Source organism: Colobus angolensis, unplaced genomic scaffold (assembly GCF_000951035.1).
Source record: "Colobus angolensis palliatus isolate OR3802 unplaced genomic scaffold, Cang.pa_1.0 Scaffold368, whole genome shotgun sequence".
Classification (NCBI taxonomy): domain Eukaryota; kingdom Metazoa; phylum Chordata; class Mammalia; order Primates; family Cercopithecidae; genus Colobus; species Colobus angolensis.
The window spans coordinates 429,611-446,518 of record NW_012117021.1 but is presented as its reverse complement, the minus strand read 5'-3'; the positions used below and the strand labels follow the sequence as shown (position 1 = coordinate 446,518).

The window sequence follows — 16,908 nt, the reverse complement described above, 5'->3', positions numbered from 1 at the left end:
GTGGTGGCGCACACCTGTAGTCCCAGCTACTCAGGAGGCCGAGGCACGAGAATTGCTTGAACCCAGGAGGTGGAGGTTGCAGTGAGCTGAGATTGCACCAGTGTACTCCAGCCCAGGTGACAGAGCAAGACTCTGTCTCTAAATAAATAAATCAGTAAATAAAATGTTATTTATTTGTAGGGGACTAGAAGCTGCTCTAGATGAGTCAGTGAGTGAGGAATTCCTGTACACTACTATAGACTTTATAAACACTATACGCTTAGGCTACACTAAATTTATTTTAAAATATTCTCCTCAATAATAAATTAACTTTAGCTTACAACTTTTTTACATTATAATCTTTAAATTTTTTTTTAATTTGGAGTCTTTTGTTATAACACTTAGCCCAAAACACATATTGTATAGCTGTACAAAAACATTTTTCTTTGAATTTTTATAAGCTTTTTTCTATTTTTAAAATTCTTAATTTTTTTTAAACTCTTTTGTTAACTAAGACACACACACTAGCCTAGGCCTGTGCAGCGTCAGGATCATCAATATCACTCTTCCACCTCCACATCTTCTCCCACCGGAAGGTCTTTGGGGCAGTGACATACATGGAGCTAGCATCTCCTGTGATAACAGTGCCACCTTCTGGATACCTCCTGAGGCAACTGCCTGAGACTAAATTACAGATAACTTTTTTTTTTTATAAGTAGAACAAGTATAATCTAAAATCAAGATTAAAAGTCTGGGCGTGGTGGCGCACGCCTGTAATCCCAGCACTTTGGGAGGCCGAGGTGGGCGGATCACCTGAGATTAGGAGTTCAAGACCAGCCTGGCCAACATAGTGAAACCCCCTCTCCACTAAAAATACAAAAATTAGCCAGGCGTGGTGGTGGGCGCCTGTAATCCCAGCTATTCGGGAGGCGGAGGCAGGAGAATCACTTGAACCCAGGAAACGGAGGTTGCAGTGAGCCGAGATTGTGCCATTGCATTCCAGCCTGGGCAACAGAGCAAGACTCCATCTCAAAAAATAAATTAATTAATTAAAACTTTTTAAAAATGATTAAAAGTACAATATAGTAAATACATAAACCAGTAATGAAGTTGTTTATTCTCATTATCAAGTAAGATGCTACCGTGCATAATCGTGCATGCCATCCTTTTATACAGCTTGTAGTTCCGTGGATTATTTCCTGCCAGTGTCACCACAAACACGTGAGGAATGCATGGCGCTGCCCTGTTACCACAGCTACCACATCACTAGGCAAGAGGAATTTTTCCACTGCATTATGATCAGGGCCACCATTGTGTATGTGGTCCCTTGTTGACCAAAGCAACATGTTCTGTGGCACATGACTGTATTTATACCCCCATTTGACAGTGAGACAGCTGGAGAGGTTAGCCAACTCCCTAAGGTCCCAGAGCCTAGTTATGTGGCAGAATTGAGGTTGGAACATGCTGTCAGCTTCCAGAACCCCAGTGTATCCTTTTTAGTACCCTGTAAGAGAGAGAAAAAAAACTGGGGGTAGGGAGTGGTAAGGTTGAGACACTCTGGAGGTACAGGTGGGGCTCAAGGGGAGGAGGCCATTCTTCCGTACATAACACTGTTAAACTTTTCAGAATCACTGTTTCTCTCCCATTGTATTTTGCCCTTCTGGGCTCACATGCATTTCGCAGAGCACTGGTGACGAGAGACGGGGTCTTGGAATGCCTAATCCTCCAGTGCAAACCCCTTTAGTCCTGCGGGCTCCTGCCAGGGCCCATTTTCTCCCAGCTCTTTTCCTCCTTCCTGCATGGTTTGGCCTGTCCTTGCCAGGTCCATCTAGCGTAGAGCTGTCCCAGCCCAATAACCAGTCCCTGTCTCCCAAGCCAGTACCTGCAATTCCGCTCCTCCCTCCTGCGTTGGCCGTTCTGTGTGTGTGACTCACCTCCTCTTCTGTTTAAAGCTGCCTACTTCATTCATCATAGACAGCAGTTTATCTTTCCAGGTGAGTCCTTTGCATGGTTCCATTAACTGCCCTTTGCTGTGACCCCTTCTGTCCACCCCACCTGGGCGCCCTCTCCCTGGGAGTGCCTTTGGAGGTACTTGAGTCTCCCTCCACCTGTTCTGAGAGCTGACTGCCCATGGGGGATGGGAAGGGGGCAGGGCAAGTGCCCTGGAGGTGGGCCTCTTAATGTGAGAAGTTCTTGCTGGGAGGGACCCTGGAATCCATCCTGTCCAGCCTCTTGGCACAGAGACTGCAGGCGACCTCTTCAAGGTCACACTGCCAGGAGATGGTAGAAGCAGGACTGGAACCTGGGTTTATAGAATGGGGAGAGGACTTTTTGCTAATGCTTTATGAGCATCTGTCACCATGTTCCTCCCTTACGCAATAACCAGAGGATAGCTTATGCACAATGTCTTAGAGAAGTGGAAACCCATGTGGGAAGGTCTGCGGGCTTCACTTAGTGGGCTTCACCTTTCTGTGCCTTACCACACAGTGCCATCTGCTGGCCACTGCTGGAAATGCCTCCTTATTGCAGAAAGTTTAAAGGAAAACACTTTCAATTCAGTAAGTCAATACATTGAGTCCCTTCTGTAAAAATTGTTTTCTACACTTACTGTGTACCAACCTTTTCATTCCTGCCCCTAAAGTGTTTGAGATCAGTGCTTTTTACTGTAACTGAAGGTGATGAGCGTAATGGTGTTTAAAACAAAGACTGTAGCTGTTTTTTTCTTGGCCCTTGAACAGGACTGTCTTGAAGTCACAGTATCTTGGTTACTCCAGGCTTTTCTATTCCCTAAGCCAGCTCCATTAGGGGGCTGACTTGGAGCATCTGTGAGTCCTTAGAGGACTGTCTGCATGGCGTTGCTCAGGTGTGTGCAGGGCAGCGGTCAGGGCCCTGAGAACCCGCCTTATGGAGGCTTCCTCTGAACAGCTGAGCAGCCTCTGCAGTTTCACACCCGTTTTTTGTTGTGGTTTCCCTGGTTACTAGCTCTCGGATGCACACAGGGGATTATCCCAAAACATTGGGAAGACGTGACTCTTTTCCCAGAAGGGTCCATTTTCCCCTTAAGATATGTCACAGGGAGGGCAAGGAAATACATTTTTATTAAAGTAAACGTGGACACATTTTGGAGCAGAATGCATGATACACTCTTAACTTTTAAGGAAAAGCATAAGGCTTCAGAAGCATTTTGCCTTCCCACTTGGGGGTTGGGGACAAACCACACCCCAACTCTTACTACTTCCCTCATGCCTTAGGCGTGTGTTTACCTTCTGTGGAACATTTGAGCAGTGTTGGATGGGTGGAAATGCCAGGCCCCTGCTGGTAGTCTGCAGGCACACTGTGTCCAGGGGAGGCCTTACCAGTAGAGGCTTCTAAGGTTCTGATCCCCCAGAAATTGTGCACAGGATGTTGGGCACATGTGTGCATTTCCCTGATAAGAAGGCCCACGGCCTCTATCAGATTCTCCAAGTCTGTGAGGTCCCAGAGATGTTGACAGCCTGTGGTTCAGATGACCTTCAAAGGCAGAAGAAAGCCCCAGAAGAAGGTCGAGGGAGGTCTTTTGCCTGAATGGGGAGAGTCTTTGTCCACACAGGCAGGAGAGAGGCCTTTGAGAGCTTCAGCCACTGCCACTTCCTGTCTCTTTTTGCAGAAAAGAGCGGGGAGTGAGCGGCCCATGGCAGCCCTGGGGCCACCAATCTCCCTGTAGCACTTTGGTTCCATGCTGGAGTAGCCTTCGTTTCTGGTCTCCCTGGACATGGGACTTTTAGCACTAAAACTGGGAACACCCCAGGCTCAGGGATCAGCCCTAGCTGCCCACTCTTGGGCCCCTGATATGTGGCGTTTCTTCCTCTCTCCTGAGAGCTGGTCCACCAGTGACCCATACCGGAAGCCTAGGGGTCAGGGCCTTTGTGCTGGAAATCCCCAGCAGCTATACCAGGCACCAGGTGTCGCTAATGAGCCACCTGCACATCCTGCCACCGGCCTTGCTGGCCAAAGTGAGAGAATCTCATTATTTTCAAGGGTTGTCGCAAGCAGCCCCTGCTTCCAAACAGCAGCTTTAGCCAGCCTGTCCAGTAAATGAGAGCCCAGTTTTCTTTTTCCACTTGTTTGTGTGGGGCAGTTTGGCTGGCCACAGGTGAGTGGTGGTAATGAGAAGTCTCACCCTCCCTACCTGCCCGGAGCCCCTTTCTGAGACAGAGCTGTGTATGCAGAAGCAGGTGCTGTGGAGGCTGCATCCTTGCAAAATTTATGGAAGATCACAGGCTGGTCCTTGTGGAAGTGCCTGGGGAACACGTGGCAGCCCACTCAGGGGAAAATCAACCTCTCTAGGGGTGCTGGGTTTCAAGCACCATGTCTCTTTGGGGAGGGGAAAGCGATCTCATGCTTTGTATTTGGTTTTTGTTTCCTCCAGACATTTCGGCCTTTGCACAGGCAGCCCCGCTCCCTGAAGCTGCCGACGGTACCCGGTAGGCATCCCTAGGCTGTGTCCCCTTCCCTTCTTTGGGGAATTATTCGGGCTGGATCCACATCCCTGGCCACCTCCCACTCTACCTTTCCAGCCAGCCAGATGCAGAACTCCCTGGGCTCATTCACCCTCTGGGCCAGTGAATTCCGTAGAGGGTTTTATTTGCCTTCTATCAGTGCGGTCAACATTGGGTGGGGCTGCCTGTGAAACTGGAGCAGTCTTGGGACCCAGGAGGGTGGATAGAGGGCACTTGGAGTTAGAGAAGCCTAAGAATAACTCCTGTGCAGAGGCCTTTCTCTACCAGGCCATGCTGAGCACTCGACTCACATTCCCGCATCTTACCCTCAGTGTGGTGGCAGGTCTCAAAGTAGGTGCCATTCTTAACATACAGCCAGCCCAGAGAGGTTAAGAAATTACATAAGGTCACACCACTAGGAAGCGATAGAGCTGGTTCTCCAAGTCGAGGCCGTCAGATTCTGAGTCCTGTGGGTGTTCTCTGAGACCCTGTGTAGCAGTGTCACATCTGAAAAGGGGCTTTGGGGATCACTGCCCACCTCTCAGCCCCCACCACCCTCAAGTTAGCCTAGGGAAGGCTGAGGCTGCACAACGGGCAGGCCTGGCCCTCAGCCTCTTGCCTGTCACCACGGTATCCACATGGCCTTTCCCCTAGCCAGGTGTGAGTCAGGGTAAGGATCTTTGTCTCAGATCTCTCCCGGGAATCCCCGCCAGCTGAGAGCAGAGCGGCCTCCTGCAAGGTCTCCTTGACAAGCCCTGTTTTACTCTTAGGCTCGACAACCAGCCGAAAGCAGACGTGTTGGAGGCTCACGAAGCGGAGGTGAGGGTGACACACACGTGTCCACAAATGGCCCCTCCCTTGTTTCTCCCTTCCCCATCTCAGAGTGTGCAGGGGGCTTGAGAGTGAGTGGGTGCTGGGCCCTGGCAAGGGCTGTCCCAGGCACCCATTGCAGAGGTGCATGGTAGGGAAGAACGATGAGGAATGTAATGGAGCAAGTGTCCAAGCTCTGCCTTCCCCACGCTCCCCAGGTGATTGTAGCCAGGGTCAAGAACCATTGCCTTGACCCTTGAACAAAAGTGTCAGCTGAGCCTGGATCCCTCCATTGCATTATGGCTTAGAGAATGTTAACAGACTGATTTACTCCTGCCCAGGGGAGAGTCAGAAACTCTGTTTAAACAAGAGTTCTGGAAGGATGGATGCAGTGAAATTCTTCTATGCCAGGGATGCTCTTGCTCTTCCCTAGACAATTAGATGTTGCTCACAGGTAGGTATTGGAGTATTAGCATGACGAAGGGCCTCAGGTCACGGGGGCCAGCCGCCACATACTGTGGATGAGGATGTTGAGGTGCAATGATGCTAAGTGAGCTGCACAGCAGGCCAGTGCAGAGCTGCAACTACAACCTGTGTCCCCTGGCAGGATGCCTCTCTCCCCTGTTACCTGGCTAAGGCTCCAGGAGAAGGAAGAGATGTCGCAGAGCCCAGATCTGCTGCCCATCCCTGTTCCTTCCTGCTCTCCTTTCAGGCTGAGGAGCCAGAGGCTGGCAAGTCAGAGGCAGAAGACGACGAGGACGAGGTGGACGACTTGCCAAGCTCTCGCCGGCCCTGGCGGGGCCCCATCTCTCGCAAGGCCAGCCAGACCAGCGTGTACCTGCAGGAGTGGGACATCCCCTTCGAGCAGGTAGAGCTGGGTGAGCCCATCGGGCAGGGCCGCTGGGGCCGGGTGCACCGCGGCCGCTGGCATGGCGAGGTGGCCATTCGCCTGCTGGAGATGGACGGCCACAACCAGGACCACCTGAAGCTCTTCAAGAAAGAGGTGATGAACTACCGGCAGACGCGGCACGAAAACGTGGTGCTCTTCATGGGGGCCTGCATGAACCCGCCCCACCTGGCCATTATCACCAGGTAACCAAGCCCCAGGACCTCACGCTGGATGGCCAGCTCAGCCTCCCCCTTCCCCGGGAGCCCCATTTGTGTGGATGCCCTAGAGGGTGTGGAAGTTTTAACAGAGGCATAAAGAAGAAAACCAAAAATGGGGTATAACTTCCAATTCACATAGCCCCATTGACACTAAAAAAGAAATAAATATGGGCTGGTGTAATGGCCCACACCTATAATCCCAACACTTTGGGAGGCCAAGGTAGAAGGATTGCTTGAGCCCAGGAGCTTGAGACCAGCCTGGGCAACGTAGTGAGATGCTGTCTGTACAAAAAAATACAAAAAACTTAGCTGGGCCTGGTGGCAGGTGCCTGTGGTCTCAGCTACTTAGGACGCTGAAGCAGGAGGATCGCTTGAGCTCAGGAGGTCAAGGCTGCAGCGAGCCAAGATCATGCCACTGCACTTCAGCCTGGGTGACAGAGTGAGACCTTTCTAAGGTTAGAGAAAATCAATGTCCATAAAAGGTACGGAGTGAAAGCCAGTCTTCTCCCATTGCAGCTGAGTGCTTCTCCCTAAAGTCAGAGACACTATAAACAGTTAACATTCCTTCTGTTAAAATGAAGACATTTGCATATACTCACGTTTTTAAAGTGTTTATTCCTTTTTGTAAAAATACAAAGGAGAGATCATGCTGGCTCACACCTTGCCTCCTGCACTCGACTGTGGGTCTGAGGTCTACTCTCAGAAAACACCTGCACAATATCCTCCTCACATAGGCTGAACTCACTGGTGTGCTGGTAAATGTGTAACAACCAGTTTGGGGGCAGTAGGGAGGGAAGCCCTAATTTGTAACATCCATCACTTCCTGTGGTGTAAATACTCTCACCGTGGTCAATTTCAGACTACCAACATTATCTCCCTGGAGTGGAGCAGAGTTGGAAAGAGTCATATAATCATGAACTCACTGGTGGTCCCATAATTTATTTACAGAACAAGACTCCATCTCAAAAAATTGAATTAGTTAATAAAAAACAAAATCGGTAATTAATTAATGAAAAACAAGACAGGGTCTTGCTCTGTCACCCAGGCTGGAGTGCAGTGGTGTGATCTTGGCTCACTGCAAACTCTGCCTCCCAGGCTCAAGCAATTCTCGTGCCTCAGCCTCCCAAGTAGCTGGAATTACAGGCGTGCGCCACCACACCCGCCTAATTTTTATATTTTCAGTAAAGATGAGGTTTCACCATGTTGGCCAGGCTGGTCTCAAACTCCTGACCTGAGGTGATCCACCCACCTCAGCCTCCCAAAGTGCTGGGATTACAGGTGTGAGTCACTGTGGCCTGCCTGAAACAGGAAAATATTCATTAACAAAAAAATCTTACTTTGTTTAGAATACGCTGAAGGAAAGTGGGACACAGATAAGGAAAGCACCAACCAATATTCTCTACCCCTCATCCAGTTTTCGAAGGCTCTGAGACTCCAAGAATATTTTCCTAAAAACATAGTCCCTTCTTAAGATAGCTCCCCTGGACCCACATTCTCTCTGGGTCCCTCCTCACCCGGGGTTTTAGGAGTTGATGCAGGTGGAGACCCCAGAACTCAGGCTCCTTTTCCAGTAGTCACCCTGACGCCCCTAACATCTACCCCACCCCCTTTCCCTCCTTGCACACTCCTTTATTGTAATAAAAACCCTGTGATCAAGAAAAAATGAAAACTATAATGAGACTCTTGACAGTGAGCTCCAGAGCCTTGATGTTGCCTGCTGATGGCCTTAAATTAGCTAAGTTCTTCCCCATCAGAGTGGTCCTGCCTTGAAGCTACCAAGCATGCTACTCTGAGTTCCTAAGAGCTTGGATGCGCTGTTTCCTGTTGTAGGATGGGCAGGCACTGGCTCTCAGGGAATGGGGATTTGTGTACGTGTGCATGCGTGGCATCACGTGTTTCTGCACGTGCAGGCCAGGCCCCAGCAGGAATAGGCTGGGTTAAAGAAGATTTGGCTCACAGTCAAGGGGCTAGAGAGAGTCCTTGCAGGCAGGTGGGCACGGTTCTCCCCGTGGGCTCCACCAGGGATAGGGTCAGGCTGCACCAGCCCCAGACCCGTGTTTGACCCCTACCACCCTTGACAGCTTCTGCAAGGGGCGGACGTTGCACTCGTTTGTGAGGGACCCCAAGACATCTCTGGACATCAACAAGACGAGGCAAATCGCTCAGGAGATCATCAAGGTAAGGGGGAGTCCAGCTGCTGGGGGTGGGTTTCCGGCCAGTTCCAGGGCTCTCGGCTATTCCTCTCACCCTGTTACCCCCTGTTAGAGTGGTTTGGGCAGCTTTGCCTCTTGCTCAAGCTCAGGCTCCTCGAGGGTGGGGACCCTGTCTCTTCCTCCCTGTCTCTGTCTCATTCACTCAGAGCTGGGAGCTGACTGTCCACATGATTAGGCTTGATGGAATTAACTTGGTTGGGAAGAAACTTGGCAGGCTTTAGAGACAGTTTCAATCCTGGTCACACCCGTTGTGTGACGTTGGGTAGGTTGTTTAGCCTCTCTAAGCCTCAGTGTTCTCCCCTGTAAAATGGGGGTCTTCATATATCCTCCCTCTCTGGATTGGTGTGAGGTTAAAAATGCAATAATCCATGCAGTTGGGTACCCAGGAGCCCCGGGTCTGGTGTTTGAAGACAGCTTGACCTTGGGTGAGATCATGAGATCATGCCTGTGTCAGGTCACCCACGTTCCATGCACCTGACTCATCAGTGTTCAGTTGAAATAGAACATTGGTTAGAAATCAACCACTGCCACGTTTTCACTGCACAGATGAGGAAACCAGGCTTCAGAGAAGTTGAACACTGTGTCCAAGGCCACAGAGTGAGTGAGAATCTGAGCTGAGATGGAGTTTAAACCCCAGATTTCGGTTATAGTCCAGGGCTCCTTCTACTACAGCTCAGATATTAGGAACACTCACAGTTGGGGACCCCAATGTGGGAATGCCTCTCTGTTCCCCCGCCTTGAGCCCTTGCCCTGCCTGAGAGCACAGAGCAACTGTGCATATCCTGACAGAAAACCCCAGCTCATTTAGGCCCTTTATGACTGAACATGGATAATCTCACTGTCCTTGAGCCCCCTGGCTCCCTGCCCATCACCCTATTCATACCTCCTACCTTAGCCATGCTTAAGGTGGTTGTTCAGAAGCATGGTCACATTAAAGGAACATAGACCAGTCTGGGGTCAGATCTCAGCTCTGCTCCTTCACTGCCGTGTGGCTTGGGGCAAGTGACTTTCCCTCTCTGAACCTCGATTTCTTCTTCTGGAAAATGGGGACAATATACTGCATGGAATTGTGAAGATCAAATGTGGGGATTTAGGTAAAGCATCCGGCCCAGGGTGGCAGCTCTGTCATCGCATATCTTCACTCCTCCTGACGTGTCCTCCAGGGCATGGGATATCTTCATGCCAAGGGCATCGTACACAAAGATCTCAAATCTAAGAATGTCTTCTATGACAATGGCAAGGTGGTCATCACAGACTTCGGGCTGTTTGGCATCTCGGGCGTGGTCCGAGAGGGACGGTGAGTTGGTCTTGAGTGTCTGGGTGGGATGTGGGTGTGGGTGGGGAAGAGCGGGGCTGAGGTCTGAGCACTGTCACTGTTGCTGAGCTGCAGTCTTCCCTGCAGGGAAGCCCAGGTCGCTTTGGTCCTGCCCTTGTAGTTCTGGTTCAGAATCAGATTTGGGTCACGTTTGGGTTCTCAGGCTGACTTCCACGGAAACCAGGTCCCCACACTCACATTTGCCCTGGCTGTTCACCAGCTTGGCCAAGGAACCAGGATTCATTTCCCCATGATGAGGAAGAACGTCAAATTTTATTTCCCCAGATCTTGAAGGGATTGGTAGGGAGAAAGGCCCTTCCCCTCGCATCTGGGGGAACCCCGAAAGGGAACATGGCAGCGAGGCTGCAAGGCCAGCCCCAGGCAAGTTTGAGATCCACGGGCAGATCGGGGTTCCTGATTAGAGAGGCGCCTCATTCTCCAGCAGAGGGAGCTGGGCACCTTCACCAACAGCTCCCTATCAATATTTATCTATTTTTGCCCTGCTTTTCTAGAAACACCCGGTCATGACTCCTTTGTAGAATTCCTCAAAAGCACTGGTGCCTTCCCCAAGTGCAGGGTCAGCGTGCTGGGTCTGGGTGTGTTTTCGAAGCTGTGTGTGGGTGTTCTGCTGGCCCTGCCTGTGCCAGGCAGGCCTCTTTGCTGCCTGCTGAAAGGTCTGTGTCCTTGTCCCGGCTTCCTGGTCTCCAGGCGTGAGAACCAGCTAAAGCTGTCCCACGACTGGCTGTGCTATCTGGCCCCTGAGATCGTACGCGAGATGACCCCTGGGAAGGACGAGGATCAGCTGCCATTCTCCAAAGCTGCTGATGTCTATGCGTTTGGGTGAGTAGGCCCCTGGTGCCCTGAGGCCAAGTGTGGCCAAAAGAGAGGGCCCTAGTGGCCATTGAGGGGCAGAGGGAGGCGTGCTTTTAGGTGTTGAAAACCCAGGCTTTGGAATAAAAATCAACCTGGTCTTGAGTCCTGACTCTGCCACTTGTTGAGTGCGTGACTATATCCTTGGCCTTCTGGAATAGCTCCTCCCAGCAAGGTCGTTTCATGAGGACTAAATCAGGTAGTTGTGTAGAGTGCTTAACGCTGGCTGTCAGTCCCACCCCGCTGATCTGGGAGGATGCTCACCACAGCTGACCGAGAACTGCCCCTCCCAGTCTGGGGAAGCTGGGTGTCCTACCGGCTGTGCTACCCCACAAAGACCTGGGTGCAGACCAGTAGCAATGGAATGTGAGCCCGATATAGAAGTCAAAGTTTTCTAATAGCCACATTAAAAAAGCAATGGTTGAAATTAGTTTCCCCTGTTTATATATTATAAAATTATATATTTTATTTAACTCAATATATCCAAAATATTATTTCAACATGTAATCAATATACAAATTAGTAAGATATTTTATATTCTTTTTTCCTACTAAGTCTTTAAAATCTGGTGTGTGTTTTCTGCCTAGAGCATCCCTCCATTCAACTGTGCACATTTCAATCACTCATTAGCCCCCTGCAGCAAGAGGCTTCCACACTGGACAGTGTGGGTCTGATGGAGAAAGTCCCATCCTAAGTCAAGAAAGCCAAGGGGATGTGGAGAGGCCAAGGAAGGCTCACCACCCCGGTCACCTGTGCTGTCTCTGGGTATCCTTCCCAGTGGGGTGGCCTTGGCGCCATCCTTCCTCCCTGACCTTTAACTGTATCCTTCCCTGAGCACCCATGTGTGCCAGGTGCTGGGCTTGGCACTTTAGTACTCCTCAAACAATCCTGTGACAAGAGACATTAGCCCCACTGAGGTGAAGCAGTTTTATTGGGATCTTGCAGCTAGAAGGTGGCAGAGCTGGATTTGTGCTGAGGTCAGAATGACCACCAATGCTCCAGTCAAGCCTGCGCTGTCTCAGACTTCCCACCCCACAACAGCACAGAGCCCAGGTCCTCTAGGGCTGGGAGGAGCCTCCAGGAGGCCATTGTAGCATCCCCTGAAACCAAGTGGGTGAGGACGGTTGAAGAAGGGTCGTGATCCTCTGGCTGGGCTATGGCTGCAAGAGCCCCTGGGTGTGAGCTGGGCAGAGTGGCCCAGGAGCTCACGGCCATGGCTGGGTCTCCGCAGAACTGTTTGGTATGAGCTGCAAGCAAGAGACTGGCCCTTGAAGAACCAGGCTGCAGAGGCATCCATCTGGCAGATTGGAAGCGGGGAAGGAATGAAGCGTGTCCTGGCTTCTGTTAGCCTGGGAAAGGAAGTCAGTGTAAGTAGCACCTGCCCTGGGTGGGGCAGTAGGGCTGAGGGCAGGGTGGGGCACGTGGCGTGGCCGCCCTTCACTCACCCACCTGAGAAATGAGGTCGGTGAGGAGCTCTGCCACCTGCAGGTGTCTAGCTAGAGATGAAAATGATACGCACTGCCCAGGAATGGGGAAGGAACAGGGAGGCATAAATAAGAAAATATCCATCCTTACCCCACTGCTCACCTTTTTCATTCCTTTCAGTCTTTTTTTTTTTTCTTAAAGATAATGGTTTTCGTTGATTTATGAGATGAAGGTAAAGCCCCATATTATTTACATGAAAGAAGATTTAAAAAAAAAAAAAATCACTGCTCAAAATATAAATAGTTGTGTTATGCTGTGGTATTAAATCTTTCCCCGTAATGTTTTTCTTGACTGTTAAGAACAAATCAAAGTTTCCACAGCAAACTTGTTTTCAAAAAACCAAGTCTTAATTATAGTTGCTGACTTCTCATTTCTGCGTGGTTTCTCCTTAATGGTTTCTCTGTGTTTGTAAGTTTTGTCAGGCTAACTAAGAGAGGCTGTCAAAATATGTTTATTTAGAAATAGAGCATTGCACTGGGAATATGCATGCCATGGTGAATGGCTTGCTTATTCAGGGAGGTAAAGGAAAAAAGGAAGAGGATTACATAATTGTTTTGAAATATTTCGTTTTCCCTGGCGGCAAAGATCACTTACAAGAGTGATGTCATTCCAGGGTTAGACAGGATGTTTGGGGCAGATGTCCTTGCAGGAGTATTTTTGTATAAGGTTGCCATGGCCTTCATACAAGGTTGCAGTTTTTGCAGTCTTTAGTGATAGTTTTTGTTATCAGACATACAAGCTCAAGAAGCCTCTCTTCATGGCTTTCCCAGGCCCGATTTGTCAGAGTTTCCTTCACATTAGTGACTCTATTTTGATTCTGACAGCTTTCAGTTTCCTTTATCCGGGCACAGTGATATATGAAGAAACTCCAGGGCTCAGTGTTTTCAGTGCCATCCGTGATAGCCATGTGTCCATGAATCAGATAGGATTGGGACAAAACAGACTTGATGTTAAGCAACTCCAGTCAGTATTTGGGCAGCATAACAATTGAAGTCTTCAGAGGGACCACCCAGCAGTTGTGCAGGCTAAGATCTAAACAGGCTGTAAGCTTCTTGTTAAGGTCATGAACATTGCTGGCAGGATCACTGTCTGTCTGCAGACTCTGTGTGCAAATTCACAGTGATGAATTCAACCTCATCTTCCTCCAAGATCTTAATAGATTGCAATATTTTTCTCAATCGACTGGTGGCAAGCAGCTAGGGCATCTTCAGAAGGCTCACTCAAGATGACATTATATTTGATCTACTTTATTCCACAGTAGTGTATTTCATCTTGTTGAAGTGCAAAATATTGGTACAGGGATGCCCCTCCAAAGATAACACCAAAATGCTAGTTAACAACACTAACAGCAGGCTTCTCTTTGGCCAGTTGATACCATTTCATTTGGGGTTCTGGGCAAGGGCCATGGGTGATGAGCACCTCTCTGACAGTCTCAGGCTTGTCCTTCTTGGCCTCCTTCTGGGCCAAGGCCAGTTAAATACCACTTTCACCTTGGTGCATCCTCAGACACCTTAGGAGGGTGTGGTGGTGATGCAGGATTTTTTGCTCCTTAGCTCAGCTAAAATCCAGGTTCTTGTCTCATGACCAGGAGAAATTAGGCACATGGACACACTGAAAGATGAGAGCGGAATTCATTAAAAGAAAGCTCTCAACAAAAAAGAGGGGGTCCTCCCAACAGGCTCCCATCTCACAGATTGCATATCAGGCCACCACACACGAACTGAAGAGACCAGGCTCCTCCCCCTGCATAAGGTGCGAATTCCTGGTGGCTCCATCCTATTCCCCCAGTGCATATGGGTCTCCAGTCCATTGTGGGTGTACCCAGGCAAGACCCTCATCTGCACAAAAACATCTAGCGTAAACATTTGTGGGGTGGGACAGAGATTCTCCGGGGACCCTTCTTTGTCTGCCTCCTGCAACTGTCAGTGGGCTCAAGATACTGGTTTTGGGCTCCTGGCTGTGGCTGCAGCCTCCTTGGCTGGGCTCTGTGGCAGCTCAGATGGAGCTGAAGTAACCATTGCCTTCCAGTCTTTTTAAATGTTTTTTGAGGCGGTCTTGCTCTGTCACCCAGGCTGGACTGCAGTGGCACAATCTTGGCTCACTGCAACCTCTATCTCCTGGGTTCAAGTGATCTCCCACCTCAGTCTCCAAGTAGCTGGGATTACAAGCATGCACCAAAACATCAGGCTAATTTTTGTATTTTTAGTAGAGATGGGGTTTCACCATGCTGGCCAGCCTGGTCTCGCACTCCTGGCCTCAAGTGATCCATCTGCCTCAGCCTCCCAAAGTGCTGGGATTACAGGCATGAGCCACCGTGCCCGGCGTAGTCTTTTAAAAAAATATTTAAGACACACGTGTCATAAAACCTAGCTGATTTTTTTTATTGTGACTTTTTCCACATGACATTTTGTTATGCTCATTACCTCAAATCATTAACAGATCCTTATTGTTAAGACTGTCTGCCCTTAGGTCCTGTGGCTGCACCGTAATGTAACTACTTCTGTCACTGGACATGGGGATTCTTTCCAGTTTTCACCTCTCTTTACAATAGAGTTAGCAAGGATCTTTGTATAAACCGGAGTATTATGTATGTTTGTTGTGTCTGAGAGGAAAGATACTCTTCATTCTGCCCTCCTGGCAACAGTTTGTTTCCTTTCTGCATACTTAGCATCTTGGAGCAGAGAATGGTAAGTGCCATCTTCAGGGAGGCGAAGGCTGGAGCAGGGCTGAGCAAAGGGCAGCAAGGGAGTCAGGGCTCAGCACTGGCTGCAAGTTGGAATCATCTGGGAGATTTATAAAAGTGCAAGGGTTAAGGCCTCCCCAACAGAGGTACCAATTTAATTGACCTGGGATGGGAATAAGATCATAGTTGTTGTTTTTTTTTTTTTAATTTTTTATTTTTAAATAAAGCTCCTCAGATCATTCTAGAGCACAGCCAGAGTTCTGAACTAATTGGAAGGATTTCTTTTAGTGCAAAATGATGGTTGTTTTGAGACCAGATTGGGGTCAGGGCGTGGGGAGTGGGGACAGAGCAGATGCTCCGGCAGCAGCTTGTGGCTCACAGGTGTTCCCTTTCTTTTGTCCGATCTTGCCTTCCCTTTTTAACACATTGCTGTTAGGGGTAGGGGAACATTGGTCAATGCAATAAAATTATTTTCTGTCATAGACAAAAGCTGGGAGTGCCCTCTGAGTGGCACCTTTCTCTGTCTCTTCAGCCACACTGCTGTATAGTTCACCACCAGACACTGCTTTATGTGCTGAGGCAGCCAGTGAGTTATTAGTCATCGTATCTGAGGGTCCATACACATGGGAAGACATCAAAAGACCAGAGGGTTCTTAATGAAAACCAGCAGTCCCTCACCCTAGATCATTCTCCAAAGGCGTCATCTGGGTCTGTCAGCTTTTCACTCTGGCACTCTGTTCTTTCTGCTGCACCACTTTGGTCAGGTTTTCCATTACTTATTGTTAAGTTGGCCATGATTAAATCTTCCATGCTGTGCCTATTAATGGAGGCTAAAAGTGAGAAGATGATGAACAGTGTGTACACTACTGTAGTAGACTGTAAGTGCTATTAGCCACTGGTCAAGTAATTCACTGGGATTACATTTTCTTTGTGGGTCCATCTCTTCCACTTCATCAATAACTCAAAGGCTCACAATTTTGTTGGCTTCATATTTGGACCATGGCTTTCTTGTGCAGTTTAGGTTTTTCCTGTAGTTTCTAATTGCCTTTTTTTCCCCCTTCTTGCCTTTTCTTACTGCTGAGAAAGGAAACAAACACCTTTCTCATATTCCTGAGGTCTTTCAGCTTCTGCATTCTGCTTCCTGAGTGGAATTCGTTCCATTCTTTTCAGAGCCCACTGGTTTCTTGTGATTGGAATCAGTGGGATGTTAGGCCTGTTGCACAGCTGTTACCCTTCTGTTTTCTTTTCATTCACTCCTGGGTCAGTTGCGCTATTCCTCATGTCTCATGTCTTGCCCTCTGTTTGCACTCCAACAAACAAACTGCGAGTGAAACCTGAAGAAACTGCCCCCCAGTGGAAGAATGGGAGATAATCTTTGAATCCTTGCATGCCTAAAAAAGTTATTATTTCATCGTCGTATCAGGAGTAGAATTCCAGGTTCATAATAATTTTCCCTGAGAACACAGGGATTTTGCCCTGCTGTCTACTAAGTGTCCAGTGCCTTCCTGAGAAGTCTGGTATTGGTCTGATTCTCAGCCATTTGTGGATGCCTATCTTACTCTTTCTGGAAGTATCTAGGATTTTCTGTTTATCCCTGCTATAGGGAAATTTCATAAACATATATCTGAGGGTAGAGTTTGTTTTTTTTTTTTTTTAACTGTTTTTAGTGAGGTCCCTTTATTGGACCTTTTCAGCTGAAGACAGCTGCTACCTTTGACAGCTTCTGGTAAATTTTCTTTTATTATTTCTTTGTTAATTTCCTGCCCAGTAGTCTGTTTACTTTTGTGGAAATCCCCATTAGACAGAATTTGGTTCCTCTTAGTGAGCCTACATTTCTCTTACCTTCTTTTGTATTTTCCATCCCTATCTAGAATTGAACCTACAGTCTGGGGGATTTCCTTGATTTTTAACTTCCAGCACTTTCAGTGTTTCAGTTCAGAAATTATATTCTCATTTCAAGCACATTCT

The 16,908-nt window shown here is 48.7% G+C and overlaps 1 protein-coding gene across 1 annotated transcript in view; it reads left to right on the top strand.

Moving 5' to 3' along the window:
- The window catches only part of KSR1 (kinase suppressor of ras 1), a 149,242-nt gene that overhangs the window by 131,329 nt on the left and 1,005 nt on the right, over positions 1 to 16,908 (top strand). Inside the window, exons 11-19 of the mRNA XM_011953556.1 lie at positions 1,932 to 1,973; positions 2,467 to 2,541; positions 4,388 to 4,442; positions 5,228 to 5,276; positions 5,980 to 6,359; positions 8,456 to 8,552; positions 9,751 to 9,884; positions 10,611 to 10,742; positions 12,004 to 12,139. Coding sequence (XP_011808946.1) covers positions 1,932 to 1,973; positions 2,467 to 2,541; positions 4,388 to 4,442; positions 5,228 to 5,276; positions 5,980 to 6,359; positions 8,456 to 8,552; positions 9,751 to 9,884; positions 10,611 to 10,742; positions 12,004 to 12,139 — 1,100 coding nt within the window. The remainder of the gene's footprint in view (positions 1 to 1,931; positions 1,974 to 2,466; positions 2,542 to 4,387; positions 4,443 to 5,227; positions 5,277 to 5,979; positions 6,360 to 8,455; positions 8,553 to 9,750; positions 9,885 to 10,610; positions 10,743 to 12,003; positions 12,140 to 16,908) is intronic.